This window comes from Salvelinus fontinalis, chromosome 29 (genome assembly GCF_029448725.1).
Source record: "Salvelinus fontinalis isolate EN_2023a chromosome 29, ASM2944872v1, whole genome shotgun sequence".
NCBI classification, from domain to species: Eukaryota; Metazoa; Chordata; class Actinopteri; order Salmoniformes; family Salmonidae; genus Salvelinus; species Salvelinus fontinalis.
Genome location: NC_074693.1, coordinates 11457266 through 11476204, shown reverse-complemented (window position 1 = coordinate 11476204; position 18939 = coordinate 11457266). Strand labels below are relative to the sequence as shown.

The window sequence follows — 18939 nt, the reverse complement described above, 5'->3', positions numbered from 1 at the left end:
TCAATACACTTGATTAAGTAAGCAATTCAAGTCAATTAAATTAGAAATGATTATTTCAGATAACTGTTAATATAAAATAGATGAAAACAAGCATAACTATTCCTGATAGGCACGAAAACATTAAACCACGAAGGAAGGCAAAAGACAAAAAAATAATATTGTATTATATGATTCCTCATTTTGTAAAACTTCAAAGAAATACCCAATTAACCTGCATTCCTCATGGTCAAAACCCTTGAAATAAAATAAGACCCCTTGTATTTGTGGAAAACAACACATCACCTTTCCTTTTCCTTGACTCTCCTTCTCTTCTTGATTCACCAAACCCCAAAAAACCATAGTGGAGCGTTGTCATAGCAACAATGAGTAAAAATATCACATGCTTACTTTTCCCACCAGAAGCTGAAAATAAAATGGAACAGAAATCGGTTGTTAGAACAAACAAGATGATCAAAATGGATGCTAATTCACACACTAGACATAAGGTCTGCGGACCAAAACAACACCCTATTCCCTATATAGTGCACTGCTTTTGACCAGGGCATAGGGCCGTATGTATCAAGTGTCTCAGAGTAATAGTGCTTATTTCTGATCAGTGTAGTATTTTTGACATGGGCATGGGGACCAAACCCGGATCCCAGATCAACACTCCTACTCTGAGACCACTGATACATACAGCCCCAGAGCCTTATGGACCTTGGTCAAACGTAGTACAATACATTCTATACAGAATAGGTCCCATATTACAAACCTTATCTAGGGGTGTGTCTGAAATGGCACCCTTCTCCCTATATAGTGCACTACTTTGACCAGAGCCCTACGGGGAATAGGGGATGTATTTTCCCTCTGGCCATCTCCCTCCATACTATCAGAGGTCGATAGCCAGATCCCAGCCATCCCTTCCACCCTTCCTTCCTCCCTCCCTCGCTCGCCCCTCCATCCCTCTCTCCCTCCCTAAACTAACTAACTATCTGTCTGAACTAACTAACTAACTATCTGTCTGAACTAACTAACTATCTGTCTGAACTAACTAACTATATGTCTGAACTAACTAGCTAACTCTCTGTCTGAACTAACTAACTAACTATCTGTCTGAACTAACTAGCTAACTATCTGTCTGAAGTAACTAACTAACTATCTGTCTGAACTAACTAACTAACTAACTATCTGTCTGAACTAACTAACTAACTAACTAACTATATGTCTGAACTAACTAGCTAACTCTCTGTCTGAACTAACTAACTAACTATCTGTCTGAACTAACTAGCTAACTATCTGTCTGAAGTAACTAACTAACTATCTGTCTGAACTAACTACCTAACTATCTGTCTGAACTAACTAACTAACTAACTAACTATCTGTCTGAACTAACTAACTAACTAACTAACTATCTGTCTGAACTAACTAACTAACTAACTAACTAACTATCTGTCTGAACTAACTAACTAACTAACTAACTATCTGTCTGAACTAACTAACTAACTAACTAACTATCTGTCTGAACTAACTACCTAACTATCTGTCTGAACTAACTAACTAACTAACTATCTGCCTGACCTTCATAACCGGATCCTAGCCCTTCATCCTAACTAGCTAGCTAGCTAGCTAACTAACTAACTAACTAACTAACTAGCTAACTATCTGTCTGACCTTCATAGCCGGATCCCAGCCCACCCTCCCTCCCTCCTAACTAACTAACTAACTAACTAACTAACTAACTAACTATCTGTCTGACCATCATAGCCAGATCCCAGCCCTCCCTCCCACCCTCCCTCCATCCTAACTAATTAACTAACTAACTAGCTAAATAACTTGCTAGCTAGCTAGCTAACTAACTAACTAACTCATGCTTGTCAGGGTTATGATGGTAAATCAAATCAAGTCAAAGTTTATTTGTCAAGTGCGCCGAATACAACCTCACAGTGAAATGCTTACTTACAGGCTCTAACCAACAGTGCAATTTCTAAGTTAAAGAAAAGTATTAGGTGAACAATAGATAAGTAAAGAAATAAAAACAACAGTATAAAAGACAGTGAAAAATAACAGTAGAGAGGATATATACAGTAGAGAGGTTACATACAGTAGAGAGACTATATACAGTAGAGAGGCTATATACAGTAGAGAGACTATATACAGTAGAGAGGCTATATACAGTAGAGAGGCTATATACAGTAGAGAGGCTATATACAGTAGAGAGGCTATATACAGTAGAGAGACTATATACAGTAGAGACGCTTTATACAGTAGAGAGGCTATATACAGTAGAGAGACTATATACAGTAGAGAGGCTATATACAGTAGAGAGACTATATACAGTAGAGAGGCTATATACAGTAGAGAGACTATATACAGTAGAGAGGCTATATACAGTAGAGAGACTATATACAGTAGAGAGGCTATATACAGTAGAGAGGCTATATACAGTAGAGAGGCTATATACAGTAGAGAGGCTATATACAGTAGCGAGGCTATATACAGTAGAGAGGCTATATACAGTAGAGAGGCTATATACAGTAGAGAGGCTATATACAGTAGAGAGGCTATATACAGTAGCGAGGCTATATACAATAGAGAGGCTATATACAGTAGAGAGGCTATATACAGTAGAGAGGCTATATACAGTAGAGAGGCTATATACAGTAGCAAGGCTTTATACAGTAGATAGGCTATATACAGTAGAGAGGGTATATACAGTAGTGAGGCCATATACAGTAGCAAGGCCATATACAGTAGCGAGACTATATACAGTAGCAAGGCTATATACAGTAGCGAGGGTATATACAGTAGCAAGGCTATATACAGTAGCGAGGCTATATACAGTAGAGAGGATATATACAGTAGAGAGGCTATATACAGTAGCGAGGCTATATACAGGCACCGGTTAGTCGAGCTGATTGAGGTAGTATGTACATGCAGGTATGGTTAAAGTGACTGTGCATACAGTTGAAGTCGGAAGTTTACATACACCTTAGCCAAATACATTTAAACTCAGTTTTTCACAATTCCTGACATTTGATCCTAGTAAAAATTCCCTGTCTTAGGTCAGTTAGGATCACCACTTTATTTGTGAAATGTGAAATGTCAGAATAATAGTAGAGATCATTTTTTATTTCAGCTTTTATTTCTTTCATCACATTCCCAGTGGGTCAGAAGTTTACATACACTCAATTAGTATTTGGTAGCATTGCCTTTAAATTGTTAACTTGGGTCAAACGTTTCGGGTAGCCTTCCACAAGCTTCACACAATAAGTTGGGTGAATTTTGTCCCATTCCTCCTGACAGAGCTGGTGTAACTGAGTCAGCCTCCTTGCTCGCACACATTTTTCAGTTCTGCTCACAAATTTTCTGTAGGATTGAGGTCAGGGCTTTGTGATGGCCACTCCAATACCTTGACTTTGTTGTCTTTAAGCCATTTTTCCACAACTTTGGAAGTATGCTTGGGGTCATTGTCCATTTGGAAGACACATTTTGCAACCAAGCTTTAACTTCCTGACTGATGTCTTGAGATGTTGCTTCAATATATATCCACATAATTTTTCTTCCTCACAATGCCATCCATTTTGTGAAGTGCACCAGTCCCTCCTGCAGCAAAGCACCCCCACAACATGATGCTGCTACCCACGTGTTTCACGGTTGGGATGGTGTTCTTCGGCTTGCAAGCATCCCCCTTTTCCTCCAAACATAACGATTGTCATTATGGACAAACAGTTCTATTTTGTTTCATCAGACCAGAGGACATTTCTCCAAAAAAGTACAATCTTTGTCTCCATGTGCAGTTGCAAACCGTAGTCTGGCTTTTTTATGGTGGTTTGGAGCAGAGGCTTCTTCCTTGCTGAGCGGCCATTCAGGTTATGTCGATATAGGACTCGTTTTACTGTGGATATAGATACTTTTGTACCTGTTTCCTTCAGCATCTTCACAAGGTCCTTTGCTGTTGTTCTGGGATTGATTTGCACTTTTCGCACCAAAGTACGTTCATCGCTAGGAGACAGAACTTGTCTCCTTCCTGAGCGGTATGACGGCTGCGTGGTCGCATGGTGTTTATACTTGTGTACTATTGTTTGTACAGATGAACGTGGTACCTTCAGGCATTTGGAAATTGCTCCCAAGTATGAACCAGACTTGTGGAGGTCTACAATTGTTTTTCTGAGGTCTTGGCTGATTTCTTTTGATTTTCCCATGATGTCAAGCACAGAGGCACTGAGTTTGAAGGTAGACCTTGAAATACATCCACAGGTACACTTCCAATTGACTCAAATTATCAGAAGCTTCTAAAACCATGACATCATTTTCTGGAAATTTTCAAGCTGTTTAAAGGCACAGTCAACTTACTGTATGTAAACTTCTGACCCGCTGGAATTGTGATACAGTGAATTATAAGTTAAATAATCTGTCTGTAAACAATTGTTGGAAAAATTACTTGTGTCATGCACAAAGTAGATGTCCTAACCGACTTGCCAAAACTATAGTTTGTAAACAAGAAATTTGTGGAGTGGTTAAAAAACGAGTTTCAATGACACCAACCTAAGTGTATGTAAACTTAGGACTTCAACTGTATATGTTAAACAGAGAGTAACAGCAGCGTAAATGAGGGGTGGGGGGGGGGGGACACCGTGCAAATAGTCCGGGTAGACATTTGATTACCTGTTCAGGAGTCTTGTGGCTTGGGGGTAAAAACTGTTGAGAAGCCTTTTGGTCCGAGACATGGCGCTCCGGTACCGCTTGCCATGCGGTAGCAGAGAGAACAGTCTATGACTGGGGTGGCTGGGGTATTAGACAAGTTTTAGGGCCTTCCTCTGACACTGTCTGGTGTAGAGGTCCTGTATGGCAGGCAGCTTAGTGATGTATTGGGCCGTACGCACTACCCTCTGTAGTTCCTTGCGGTCGGAGGCCGAGCAATTGCCGTACCAGGCAGTTATGCAACCAGTCAGGATGATCTCGATGTTGCAGCTGTAGAGCCTTTTGAGGATCTGAGGACACATGCCAAATAATTTTAGTTTCCTGGGGGGGAATAGGCTTTGTTGTGCCCTCTTCATGACTGTCTTGGTGTGTTTGGACCATTCTAGTTTGTTGGTGATGTGAACACAAAGGAACTTGAATCTCTCAACCTGCTCCACTACAGCCCTGTCGATGAGAATAGGGGCGTGCTCAGTCCTCCTTTTCCTGTAGTCCACAATCATCTCATTAGTTTTGGTTACGTTGAGAGATAGGTTGTTATTCTGGCACCACCCAGCCAGGTCTCTGACCTCCTCCCTATAGGCTGTCTCGTCATTGTCTGTGATCAGGCCTACCACTGTTGTGTCGTCTGCAAACTTAATGATGGTGTTGGAGTCATGCCTGGCCATGCAGTCGTGGGTGAACAGGGAGTGCAGGAAGGGACTGAGCACACACCCCTGTGGAGCTCCATTGTTGAGGATCAGCGTGGCAGATGTGTTGCTACCTACCCTCACCACCTGGGGGCGGCCCGTCAGGAAGTCCATGATCCAGTTGCAGAGGGGGGTGTTTAGTCCCAGGATCCTTAGCTTAGTGATTAGCAATGAGGGTACTATGGTGTTGAACGCTGAGCTGTAGTCAATGAATAACATTCTCACGTAGGTGTTCCTTTTGTCCAGGTGGGAAAGGGTAGTGTGGAGTACAATAGAGATTGCATCATCTGTGTATCTGTTTGGCGGTATGCAAATTGGAGTGGGTCTAGGGTTTCTGGGATAATGGTGTTGATGTGAGCCATTACCAGCCCTTCAAAGCACTTCATGTCTACGGATGTGAGTGCTATGGGTCTGTAGTCATTTAGGCAGGTTGCCTAAATGTGATCTAGTGTTCTTGGGCACAGGCACTATGGTGGTCTGCTTGAAACATGTTGGTATTACAGACTCAGACAGGGAGAGGTTGAAAATGTCAGTGAAGACACGTGCCAGTTGGTCAGCGCATGGTAATCCATCTGGCCCAGCGGCATTGTGAATGTTGACCTGTTTAAAGGTCTTACTCACATCGGCTACGGAGAGCGTGATCACACAGTCGTCCGGAATAGCTGATGCTCTCATGCACCATGCTTCAGTTTTCTCAACACCACCTTGCCTCAGTGTTGCTTGCCTCGAAGCGAGCATAGAAGTGATTTAGCTTATCTGGGTGGCTCGTGTCACTGGGCAGCTCGTGGCTGTGCTTCTCTTTGTAGTGTGTACTAGTTGGCAAGCCCTGCCACATAAGACAAGCGTCGTATGTACAAAATAAGTTACAAATAACGCAAAAGAAAACACATAACACAATTTGGTTGGGCGCCCGTAAAACTGCTGCCATTTCTTTCGCCGCCATTTTAATATGGTTGAACAGTTGTAGGGTTGTATGGTAATGATCGTAATGAACACAACATTCACGCCCCACTAATTCATCTCAACCACAGCTGCTTGCTTTAAATCTGTTAATTCACAGAACACTAATTAACAGTACTGGAGTGCTGGCAGTCTGGTAGTCTGTTGGAACAGCAACTAAACCAACTAGCGTAGGAGCGGGTAGCCCACGTGTAGGTCTAATTAATGAACTAAACAGAAAGGATAGAGACAGAGGAATAACCCTTACACACAAACTGTTCACCCAGCATAAAAAAAGGCAAGCAAGGAGAAATGGGGAGGGCAGACTGAAAACAACCATATTCTACCCATCCTTGTTATCCACTGTGCAAATTAATTGCATACAACCTCACAACCCTACAACCACACAACTGTTCAACCACACAACCGTTCAACCACATTACCTCACAACCATACAACCCTACAACCACACAACCGTTCAACCACATAACCTCACAACCATACAACCCTACAACCACACAACCGTTCAACCACATAACCTCACAACCATACAACTGTTCAACCACATAACCTCAACAGTGTATCTTTGTGAAAACAAGATCACAATGCTACAGGGCCAGATCCCAAAAGAGCATTAAAATGACAGAGGAAGGGAGGGAGGAAGGAGGAGGAGAGGAGAGGGGAGGAGTGAAGGGGGGAGAGAAGAGGGGAAGAGGGGAGGAGAGGAGAGGAGGGGAGGAGTGAAGGGAGGAGAGAAGAGAAGAGGAGAGGAGAGGAGAGGAGAGGAGAGGAGAGGAGAGGAGAGGAGAGGAGAGGAGAGGAGAGGAGAGGAGAGGAGAGGAGAGGAGAGGAGAGGAGAGGAGAGGATAGCCAGAAATTGGTCATCATAATATCACATTTGTGCCACATTTCCACTGACCCCAGTCAGGAGGGAGGGAGGACAGAGACGAGGGAGGACAGAGACGAGGGAGGACAGAGACGAGGAACGACACGGCCAGAGAGGGAACACACACACACACAGTGACACACAGACACAGACAGTGACACACACACACACACAGAGCACAAAGTCTCTCCTCTGACTCCCGCTGAGCCTTTAGCCCCATGTTATAATGTCATGGAGATCCGGCTGGCATGGCCACCTGGACACTGGCTCGCTGTGTGTGTGTGTGTGTGTGTGTGTGTGTGTGTGTGTGTGTGTGTGTGTGTGTGTGTGTGTGTGTGTGTGTGTGTGTGTGTGTGTGTGTGTGTGTGTGTGTGTGTGTGTGTGTGTGTGTGTGTGTGTGTGTGTGTGTGTGTGTGTGTGTGTGTGCGTGCTTAACAGATGTCACACTGCTTGCTTAGCGAGTACAGCTTCCTCCTAATTCGTCTCACAGCAAGGCTGGAACCCAGGACCTCCCCCACGTGACCACCCTCCTGAAGCGTCACACCAGCAAGCTATTCACTTCAGGCCGAGGAGTGAGCTTCACACATCCCTGTATGCTGCACCCTGTGTTACACGTGCCTGGTGCGACCCGGCTGGCAGGGCCGGCCGACCTACAGGCTTACATTGCTCCACAACACAGCTGACCTTCGATGCTTCTCTAGAGACCACCCATGTGTGTGTGTGTGTGTGTGTGTGTGTGTGTGTGTGTGTGTGTGTGTGTGTGTGTGTGTGTGTGTGTGTGTGTGTGTGTGTGTGTGTGTGTGTGTGTGTGTGTGTGTGTGTGTGTGTGTGTGTGTGTGTGTGTGCAGCTGTGTAAAGGTTGCTGGTAGTACTATCCAGTACCACCAACAGCCTGTCTGTTTGAAGCTGGCTCTGGAATCCAGTACCACCAACCTGTCTGTTGTTAGAGGAGACAGAGAGGACTCTAGTACTACCAACCTGTCTGTTGTTAGAGGAGACAGAGAGGAACTCCAGTACCACCAACCTGTCTGTTGTTAGAGGAGACAGAGAGGAACTCTAGTACCACCAACCTGTCTGTTGTTAGAGGAGACAGAGAGGAACTCCAGTACCACCAACCTGTCTGTTGTTAGAGGAGACAGAGAGGAACTCTAGTACCACCAACCTGTCTGTTGTTAGAGGAGACAGAGAGGAACTCTAGTACCACCAACCTGTCTGTTGTTAGAAGAGACAGAGAGGACTCTAGTACCACCAACCTGTCTGTTAGAGGAGACAGAGATGAACTCTAGTACCACCAACCTGTCTGTTGTTAGAGGAGACAGAGAGGAACTCTAGTACCACCAACCTGTCTGTTGTTAGAGGAGACAGAGAGGAACTCTAATACCACCAACCTGTCTGTTGTTAGAGGAGACAGAGAGGACTCTAGTACCACCAACCTGTCTGTTGTTAGAGGAGACAGAGAGGAACTCTAGTACCACCAACCTGTCTGTTGTTAGAGGAGACAGAGAGGAACTCTAGTACCACCAACCTGTCTGTTGTTAGAGGAGACAGAGAGGAACTCTAGTACCACCAACCTGTCTGTTGTTAGAGGAGACAGAGAGGAACTCTAATACCACCAACCTGTCTGTTGTTAGAGGAGACAGAGAGGACTCTAGTACCACCAACCTGTCTGTTGTTAGAGGAGACAGAGAGGAACTCTAGTACCACCAACCTGTCTGTTGTTAGAGGAGACAGAGAGGAACTCTAATACCACCAACCTGTCTGTTGTTAGAGGAGACAGAGAGGAACTCTAGTACCACCAACCTGTCTGTTGTTAGAGGAGACAGAGAGGAACTCTAGTACCACCAACCTGTCTGTTGTTAGAGGAGACAGAGAGGAACTCTAGTACCACCAACCTGTCTGTTGTTAGAGGAGACAGAGAGGAACTCTAATACCACCAACCTGTCTGTTGTTAGAGGAGACAGAGAGGACTCTAATACCACCAACCTGTCTGTTGTTAGAGGAGACAGAGAGGAACTCTAGTACCACCAACCTGTCTGTTGTTAGAGGAGACAGAGAGGAACTCTAATACCACCAACCTGTCTGTTGTTAGAGGAGACAGAGAGGACTCTAGTACCACCAACCTGTCTGTTGTTAGAGGAGACAGAGAGGAACTCTAATACCACCAACCTGTCTGTTGTTAGAGGAGACAGAGAGGAACTCTAATACCACCAACCTGTCTGTTGTTAGAGGAGACAGAGAGGAACTCTAGTACCACCAACCTGTCTGTTGTTAGAAGAGACAGAGAGGAACTCTAGTACCACCAACCTGTCTGTTGTTAGAAGAGACAGAGAGGACTCTAGTACCACCAACCTGTCTGTTGTTAGAGGAGACAGAGAGGAACTCTAATACCACCAACCTGTCTGTTGTTAGAGGAGACAGAGAGGAACTCTAATACCACCAACCTGTCTGTTGTTAGAGGAGACAGAGATGAACTCTAATACTACCAACCTGTCTGTTGTTAGAGGAGACAGAGAGGAACTCTAGTACCACGAACCTCTGTTGTTAGAGGAGACAGAGAGGAACTCTAGTACCACCAACCTGTCTGTTGTTAGAGGAGACAGAGAGGACTCTAGTACCACCAACCTGTCTGTTGTTAGAGGAGACAGAGAGGACCTCTAGTACCACCAACCTGTCTGTTGTTAGAGGAGACAGAGAGGAACTCTAGTACCACCAACCTGTATGTTGTTAGAGGCAACAGAGAGGAACTCTAATGAGTCTAGTGTTAACATTATAGACACAGACCAGCAACCTGAGTCTAGTGTTAACATTATAGACACAGACCAATAACCTGAGTCTAGTGTTAACATTATAGACACGGACCAGCAACCTGAGTCTAGTGTTAACATTATAGACATGGACCAGTAACCTGAGTCTAGTGTTAACATTATAGACATGGACCAGCAACCTGAGTCTAGTGTTAACATTATAGACACGGACCAGCAACCTGAGTCTAGTGTTAACATTATAGACACGGACCAGCAACCTGAGTCTAGTGTTAACATTATAGACACAGACCAGCAACCTGAGTCTAGTGTTAACATTATAGACACAGACCAGCAACCTGAGTCTAGTGTTAACATTATAGACATGGACCAGTAACCTGAGTCTAGTGTTAACATTATAGACATGGACCAGCAACCTGAGTCTAGTGTTAACATTATAGACACGGACCAGCAACCTGAGTCTAGTGTTAACATTATAGACACGGACCAGTAACCTGAGTCTAGTGTTAACATTATAGACACGGACCAGTAACCTGAGTCTAGTGTTAACATTATAGACACGGACCAGTAACCTGAGTCTAGTGTTAACATTATAGATGGAACAGCAACCTGAGTCTAGTGTTAACATTATAGATGGACCAGCAACCTGAGTCTAGTGTTAACATTATAGACATGGACCAGCAACCTGAGTCTAGTGTTAACATTATAGATGGACCAGTAACCTGAGTCTAGTGTTAACATTATAGACACGGACCAGTAACCTGAGTCTAGTGTTAACATTATAGACATGGACCAGCAACCTGAGTCTAGTGTTAACATTATAGACACGGACCAGCAACCTGAGTCTAGTGTTAACATTATAGACACGGACCAATAACCTGAGTCTAGTGTTAACATTATAGACACGGACCAGCAACCTGAGTCTAGTGTTAACATTATAGACACGGACCAGCAACCTGAGTCTAGTGTTAACATTATAGACACGGACCAGTAACCTGAGTCTAGTGTTAACATTATAGACATGGACCAGCAACCTGAGTCTAGTGTTAACATTATAGACATGGACCAGCAACCTGAGTCTAGTGTTAACATTATAGATGGACCAGTAACCTGAGTCTAGTGTTAACATTATAGACATGGACCAGCAACCTGAGTCTAGTGTTAACATTATAGACACGGACCAGCAACCTGAGTCTAGTGTTAACATTATAGATGGAACAGCAACCTGAGTCTAGTGTTAACATTATAGACACAGACCAGCAACCTGAGTCTAGTGTTAACATTATAGATGGACCAGTAACCTGAGTCTAGTGTTAACATTATAGATGGAACAGCAACCTGAGCCTAGTGTTAACATTATAGACACGGACAAGTAACCTGAGTCTAGTGTTAACATTATAGATGGAACAGCAACCTGAGTCTAGTGTTAACATTATAGACATGGACCAGTAACCTGAGTCTAGTGTTAACATTATAGATGGACCAGCAACCTGAGTCTAGTGTTAACATTATAGACATGGACCAGTAACCTGAGTCTAGTGTTAACATTATAGATGGACCAGTAACCTGAGTCTAGTGTTAACATTATAGACACAGACCAGCAACCTGAGTCTAGTGTTAACATTATAGATGGACCAGTAACCTGAGTCTAGTGTTAACATTATAGATGGAACAGCAACCTGAGTCTAGTGTTAACATTATAGACATGGACCAGTAACCTGAGTCTAGTGTTAACATTATAGACACGGAGAAATCAGATGCTATAAACGACAAAGAAAATGAGAGAAATTAAGATGCTACAACAAGACAAACCAACTGGGCGGTGAAGTGGTTTCTAGAATGGCTGTCAGACAAAGGGATAAACATCGATCTGGCAACTGTTTCAAAACAGGAGATGGGTAATATTCTCCGGAGTTTCCTACGCCACTTACTGAATAAGGTGTGGTTTGATTTGCAGTTGCAATTTGGCCGAAGAGGAAATGAAAGAAAAGGCCAACTGGAGCTTGACTCATTCGTAATAAACGAAGACAAAAATGAAGAAACCAAGAACCACAAAAAAATCACTGGCGAGAGACAGATAGTGTAGAATAGTTGTGGATGCACACATGAGAACCTGAGGGAACGAGCTCTGCCCTGTGGAAATGTGCAATTCACTATCATAAATAAATAGTTGTCGATGCTGTGACCATTCTGGGGAAAAAGTCATTGCGGTTTCTATTCTGATCTGATGTATCAATGTCTTTGCTTCAATTGTAAGCGTTGTTTTCAGATCCATGGACAGCGTCCCTAGAAACCACAGGTTCTGAAACTATCAAACAGCACTTGGGTTTACATGGTTTACATGGTTTACATGGCAGTCCATACAAATAGAACTAACGACCAGAGAACACCTAAAAAGCCACTTGACAACCTCGTGGCTATGACCACATCACAGCCATAATAAAAAATTATCATAACACATGGCCTCTCATGTACAGTATTATTGTTAAATTATTATGGTTCCTTATTTTTAAATCAGACTTTTGCTCCAGTGATTTCTTGTGCGCTACCCTGGGAGGTGGAGGGAGACATGAGGACCTGGAAGGAGCTGGAATTCAAACCAGCACCACTCATCTGAAATGGCAACTTATTCCTTCTATATGGTCACTTTCTTTTGGCCATGACCTTAACCAAAGCCCTGAAGAAGTACACTTCATATATAGAGTGCCATTTGGAATGCGACCAGGGTTGCGGTCAATCCATTTAAATTCCAGTCAACTCAGGAAGTACACTGAGACTTCCAAACAAAACATCCTGGATAACCCTAACCCTAACCCTAACTCAGGAAGTACACTGAGACTTCCAAACAAAACATCCTGGATAACCCTAACCCTAACCCTAACCCTAACTCAGGAAGTACACTGAGACTTCCAAACAAAACATCCTGGATAACCCTAACCCTAACCCTAACCCTAACTCAGGAAGTACACTGAGACTTCCAAACAAAACATCCTGGATAACCCTAACCCTAACCCTAACCCTAACCCTAAAGCAACCAGCAACCTGTCTGTTATTAGAGGAGACAGAGAGGAATTCTAATACAACGAACCTGTTTGTTGTTAGAGGAGACAGAGAGGACCTCTAGTACCACCAACCTGTCTGTTGTTAGAGGAGACAGAGAGGAACTCTAGTACCACCAACCTGTCTGTTGTTAGAGGAGACAGAGAGGACCTCTAGTACCACCAACCTGTCTGTTGTTAGAGGAGACAGAGAGGAACTCTAGTACCACCAACCTGTCTGTTGTTAGAAGGAAGATTGTTACATAATCATGAGAGGAGGATTCACATTCAGAAGGTAATAATGACTATGTGTGGGACGATGGAGAGAGGGGAGAATGAGGAAGAGGGGAAAGAGAAAGATAGAGAGAGAGCGAGAGCGAGAGAGAGATAAGGGAGAATGAAGGAGATTGGAGAGAGGGAGAGAGCGAGAGAGGGAGGGAGGGAGGGAGAGAGATCATATTTTTGGCAGTTTTCATTTCATCTAAATGTGTCAACCGTGCAGCCGTTTTGTAGGCGAGGATGAGAGTAGTGGATGAGAATATAGGATGAGAGGAGAGGAATATAGAATGAGAGGAGAGGATGAGAGGAAGAGAGTAGAGGATGAGAGGAAGAGAGGAGAGGAAGAGAGGAAGAGAGTAGAGGATGAGAGTAGAGGATGAGAGGAGAGGATGAGAGGAGAGGATGAGAGGAGAGGAATAGAGGATGAGAGTAGAGGATGAGATTATAGGATGAGAGGAGAGGAATAGAGGGTGAGAGGAGAGGATGAGAGGAAGAGAGTAGAGGATGAGAGGAGAGGATGAGAGGAAGAGAGGAGAGGAAGAGAGGAAGAGAGTAGAGGATGAGAGTAGAGGATGAGAGGAGAGGATGAGAGGAGAGGATGAGAGGAGAGGAATAGAGGATGAGAGTAGAGGATGAGATTATAGGATGAGAGGAGAGGAATAGAGGATGAGAGGAGAGGATGAGAGGAAGAGAGTAAAGGAAGAGAGGAGAGGATGAGAGGAAGAGGGGAGAGGAAGAGAGGAGAGGATGAGAGGAGAGGATGAGAGGAGAGGAAGAGAGGAGAGGAAGAGAGGAGAGGATGAGAGGAAGAGAGGAGAGGAAGAGAGAATGAGAGGAAGAGAGGAGAGGGTGAGAGGACGAGAGGAGAGGAATAGAGGATGAGAGTAGAGGATGAGAGGAGAGGAATAGAGGATGAGAGGAGAGTATGAAAGGATGAGAGGAGAGGAATAGAGGATGAGAGGAGAGGAATATAGGATGAGAGGAGAGGATGAGAGGATGAGAGGAGAGGAATAGAGGATGAGAGGAGAGGAATAGAGGATGAGAGGAGAGTATGAAAGGACGAGAGGAGAGGAATAGAGGACGAGAGGAGAGTATGAAAGGATGAGAGGAATAGAGGATGAGAGGAGAGTATGAAAGGACGAGAGGAGAAGAATAGAGGATGAAAGGAGAAGAATAGAGGATGAGAGGAGAGGAATAAAGGATGAGAGGAGAGGAATATAGGATGAGAGGAGGGGAATAGAGGATGAGAGGAGAGGAATAGACGATGAGAGGAGAGGATGAGAGGATGAGAGGAGAAGAATAGAGGATGAGAGGAGAAGAATAGAGGATGAGAGGAGAGGAATAGAGGATGAGAGGAGAAGAATAGAGGATGAGAGGAGAGGATGAGAGGATGAGAGGAGAGCCATGCTTATGCTCCTGCCCTGCAAGCCAATTCTCTCTCCTCCGTGAAATGAAATGAGAATGTTCTTATAGCTACAGGGAGTTGGCATGACGTCAGTCCTCTCTCTCTCTCTCTCTATTTCTCTCCCTCTATCTTTCTCTCTCTCTATCTCTCTCTCTCTATTTCTCTCCCTCTATCTTTCTCTCTCTCTGTCTCTCTCTCTGTTTCTCTCTCTGCCCCTCTCTCTGTTTCTCTCCCTCTATCTTTCTCTCTCTCTGCCTCTCTCTCTCTCTCTGTTTCTCTCCCTCTATCTTCCTCTCTCTCTGTCTCTCTCTCTGTTTCTCTCTCTGCCTCTCTCTCTGTTTCTCTCCCTCTATCATTCTCTCTCTCTGCCTCTCTCTCTCTCTCTGCCGCTCTCTCTGTTTCTCTCCCTCTATCTTTCTCTCTCTCTCTCTCTCTCTCTCTCTCTCTCTCTCTCTCTCTCTCTCTCTCTCTCTCTCTCTCTCTCTCTCTCTCTTTCTCTCTCTCTGTTTCTCTCCCTCTATCTTTCTCTCTCTGCCTCTCTCTTTCTCTCTCTCTCTCTTCTCTCTCTGCCTCTCTCTCTCTCTCTCTATCTTTCTCTCTCTCTGCCTCTCTCTCTCTCTCTCTCTCTCTCTCTCTCTCTCGCTCTCTCTACTAATCTGTTCTGTTCGCTCTTACGTGCACAGTTTTGTTACACACTGAGTGGCTGGCTGTATGAAGCAGTGTTTTTTTTTATTACAGATGAATGTCTGTAGATGTGGATTCTGAGTTTTAAAGTAACATCACCCTTTAGAGAGATAAAGGTGGCTTACATGGAAATCCAGGTCAGAGACAGAGAGGACGGGGAGGGAGGGAGGGAGGGAGGTAGGGAGGGAGAGAGGGAGGGAGGGAGGGAGGGAGGGAGGGAGGGAGGGAGGGAGGAGAAGATGAGTACTGGTTGACATCCCAGAGGAACCCCTCAGCCCTTTCATCCTTTCAGCCGAGCTGCATCCTCTTTAACCAAAACGAACTTCCACATCCCTTCCTCACAGGAAGTACTATGATAATTCAGCTGATGATGCTTTTATCCAGGCTGACCTATAGCATTATAGCAAGCTCAGTGATTCAGTACACATGGCCCACACAGGAATCAAACTTCACAGCAACACACAACTCACTGTGTTTCCAGGCCATCTAACCAAATAACATAATGCCCTGTCTTATCTGGGCAAAATGTACACCCAGATAAATTCAATTGCATATTTGCAATAAAATCCACTGGGAAAAACCATGCCAAATGCAACAACGGACCAACTATGCATTCAGTTGGCTAAGGAGAACAGAAGTGTCCCCTCCGAGCCTCCTCCAGAGCAAACCATTGATACAGTGTTACGTAAGATGCCTATTTCTTATCCAGAGCACACACAGAGAGAGAGAGAGAGAGAGAGATCCTCGTCATACCATCTCTATGCAGAGAGAGAGAGAGAGAGAGAGAGATAGCGAGAGAGAGAGAGAGAGAGAGAGAGAGAGAGAGAGAGATCCTCGTCATACCATCTCTATGCAGAGAGAGAGCGAGAGAGAGAGAGAGAGAGAGAGAGAGAGAGAGAGAGAGAGAGAGACAGACAGACAGACAGACAGACAGACAGACAGACAGACAGACAGAGAGAGAGAGAGAGAGAGAGAGAGAGAGAGAGAGAGAGAGAGAGAGAGAGAGAGAGGGAGAGAGAGAGAGAGAGAGAGAGAGAGAAAGAGAAAGAGAGAGAGAGAGATCCTCGTCATACCATCTCTATGCACCTAGTGGTTTCCTACAGCACGGAGACAGATGGCACCCCTATTCCCTATATTGTACACTACTTTTGACTAGAGTCCATAGGACTGGTCAAAAGTAGTTCACTACCTATGGAAAAGGGTGCCATTAGGGACATACACATAACATTGTGTAGTGGAGCTCGATTAAATACCCTCGTGATTACCATCGTATGTCCAGACATGTTCTATTATCCACATATCTACGTCATCTGACAAGGGGAGGGGATCAATTACGTAGCTGATGATGCGCTCCTCGTCGCGCTTCAAAGTGAAGTGAAGCTGGGGCTAGATACCTCTCCCGAAGGAGAGCGCGGCGCAATCACGTTGAAGATAATGTTTTTGTATTATGAGAGAAAATGGGAATTCTCTCGGTTTTTCCCTTAATCTTCTTAATTTTGGCGTTATAACGCGCCGCTGTCATGTCAAACAAAATGATAGCAGTCAATGGCTTGATACAAGAAATAGAAACAGAAGACGCCACAGCCTCAGCGTTGATTGTGCACGCAAGGATGTCCGTAGAAGTGCGCCAGTGAGCGTGTGTTTTGAATTCAAATGGGAACCAATAGACACCAACCATCCACGGCCGAACAAACATCTACATGCAGAGCTGAATGATAGAACGCTGTTCAACACGAGAATCGATTCCTTAATAGAATCAAACTATCATCAGACTCCCCCCACGTCGTTAACATAATTCCCCATAATGCAGAACGTGACATGCATTAAGTTCCCTGTCAATGCGTTATAGGTTTCTCTATACGAATCTACTCAGCCAGCCATACTGAGCAACATAGAAGGAGGATGATAATGATGCACGTACCATATTGACTTCAGACACCATGTCTATGCTGGCTATATCTATATTCATCCCCACTGCCACCGGCGCACCTGTGAAGCGAAGAAAAACAGGTTATTAAAGGAGAACGGAATTCTTTCTTTCCCTTTTAGAAATAAGAATTTGGTGACCGTTATTCTACCAGTAGGTTGCTGTCAATGATATGTCACCAAGTTCTCTCATCATCAGTGTAAATAATGCATGTTTTAATGCCGTCTTAATGATTATCGTTGTCAATTAAAATGACTATAAGCATCGACGTCATCATTTGGAACTCCCTGGATGATTTCCGTTTCAAATAGAATGGTAGGCAACAAGAAGTTCAATAGGCTCCCCGCTGCGAATAGAATCGATCGTCAAGTCAAAGACCCTTCTTCTCCATACAGAATAGGCTAGCATGTCTTATTTCATCATTTGAACTTGCTACATTGGAAAAGGGTTTTGGTGACGTGAAAAAGACGTGACTTATTTGGAATGGAAGGCTATTACACTGTAATAAGACTGTAATTGGAGAGGTAGCCTAGTCTACGGATGGAAGACTTATCACGATGAGAACAATTGTACCAGAGTTTTTTGTTGTTGCAGCAATTCATTAAACATGTATTGCACTGCACGTCATAAATGGCAGCAAACATGACATTCATCATCTCGATTTGCTTTCCTTTTGTCTTTCTTCTTACCTCCGAAATCTGGCCTCAACCGAATGTCGTAGCCTTTCATCAGTCTGTCGACCGTGTCTTTAACCAGCGGCATATTACTGGGATCCCTCAGATCTTTGGCGCTGAGGGCAAAGACAGAACAGAAGGTGGTCGGCATGCAAATCCCTAAATAGCCTAGGAGACATGCCATACAATGGAGATTTGAAGAATGGGCGTAAAAACACAAACCCCAATTTACCTTTGCGCACAGCAGATAAAAGTAAAAAAGAAGGAAAGGGTCAACATTCCAAAGCGGTTTTTCCTGAGCTTCCCCATCGTCACAGGTTCGATGTGCTTTCGGGATGCGAGTGAGGAGAACGCGCATCCAACTTACTCCGAAAAGCTCCGAGAACCCAATGAGAGGCGCATGCGTACATCCTACCAAAATATCAAACACTGGCGAGTAATGATGGTGGTGGATGAGGGGTTTCCATCGCAGAGAAACAAATTAAAAGTGACAAGTGGATGAGCATAATGAAGAAAGAAAAACATCTTATACCATTCCGTCCAGACCACTAGAACCGAACAGCCGAAATGCAATTAGTATCATTCCAGCGTAATCCTTATATTGGCTTATGTCGGTAGTTCAGAGAACTTTGCAATGAACAGGGCAAACCAATTAATACAATCAATAGGATATAGTGTATAAATAATAACATAGGATATAGTTTATAAATAATAACATAGGATATCGTTTTTAACAAAAGTTTAATGTGTCAAATGTTGGGACAATCAGTATAATTTCTCATAGAACGTTGTTAGCAAGACATTCAATCTGCAGACACACGTCACATCAAGTCAGACAAGATGATAACATTCACACAAGATGATAATATTCAGACAAGATGATAACATTCGCACAAGATGATAACATTCAGACAAGATGATAACATTCGCACAAGATGATAACATTCAGACAAGATGATAACATTCATTCAATCTGCAG

General features: G+C 44.0%; 1 protein-coding gene across 2 annotated transcripts in view; it reads right to left on the bottom strand.

The window, feature by feature from the left end:
- Positions 1 to 18366, bottom strand: part of gabrb2a (gamma-aminobutyric acid type A receptor subunit beta2a) — a 90174-nt gene extending 71808 nt beyond the window's left edge. For both annotated transcript variants that reach the window (XM_055888257.1, XM_055888258.1), the window contains exons 1-3: positions 18193 to 18366; positions 17976 to 18076; positions 17281 to 17348 (exon numbers count right to left, since the gene is read on the bottom strand). In XM_055888257.1, coding sequence (XP_055744232.1) covers positions 17281 to 17348; positions 17976 to 18076; positions 18193 to 18269 — 246 coding nt within the window. In that variant the 5' untranslated portion in view covers positions 18270 to 18366. The remainder of the gene's footprint in view (positions 1 to 17280; positions 17349 to 17975; positions 18077 to 18192) is intronic.
- Between the last annotated feature and the right edge of the window lie 573 nt (positions 18367 to 18939).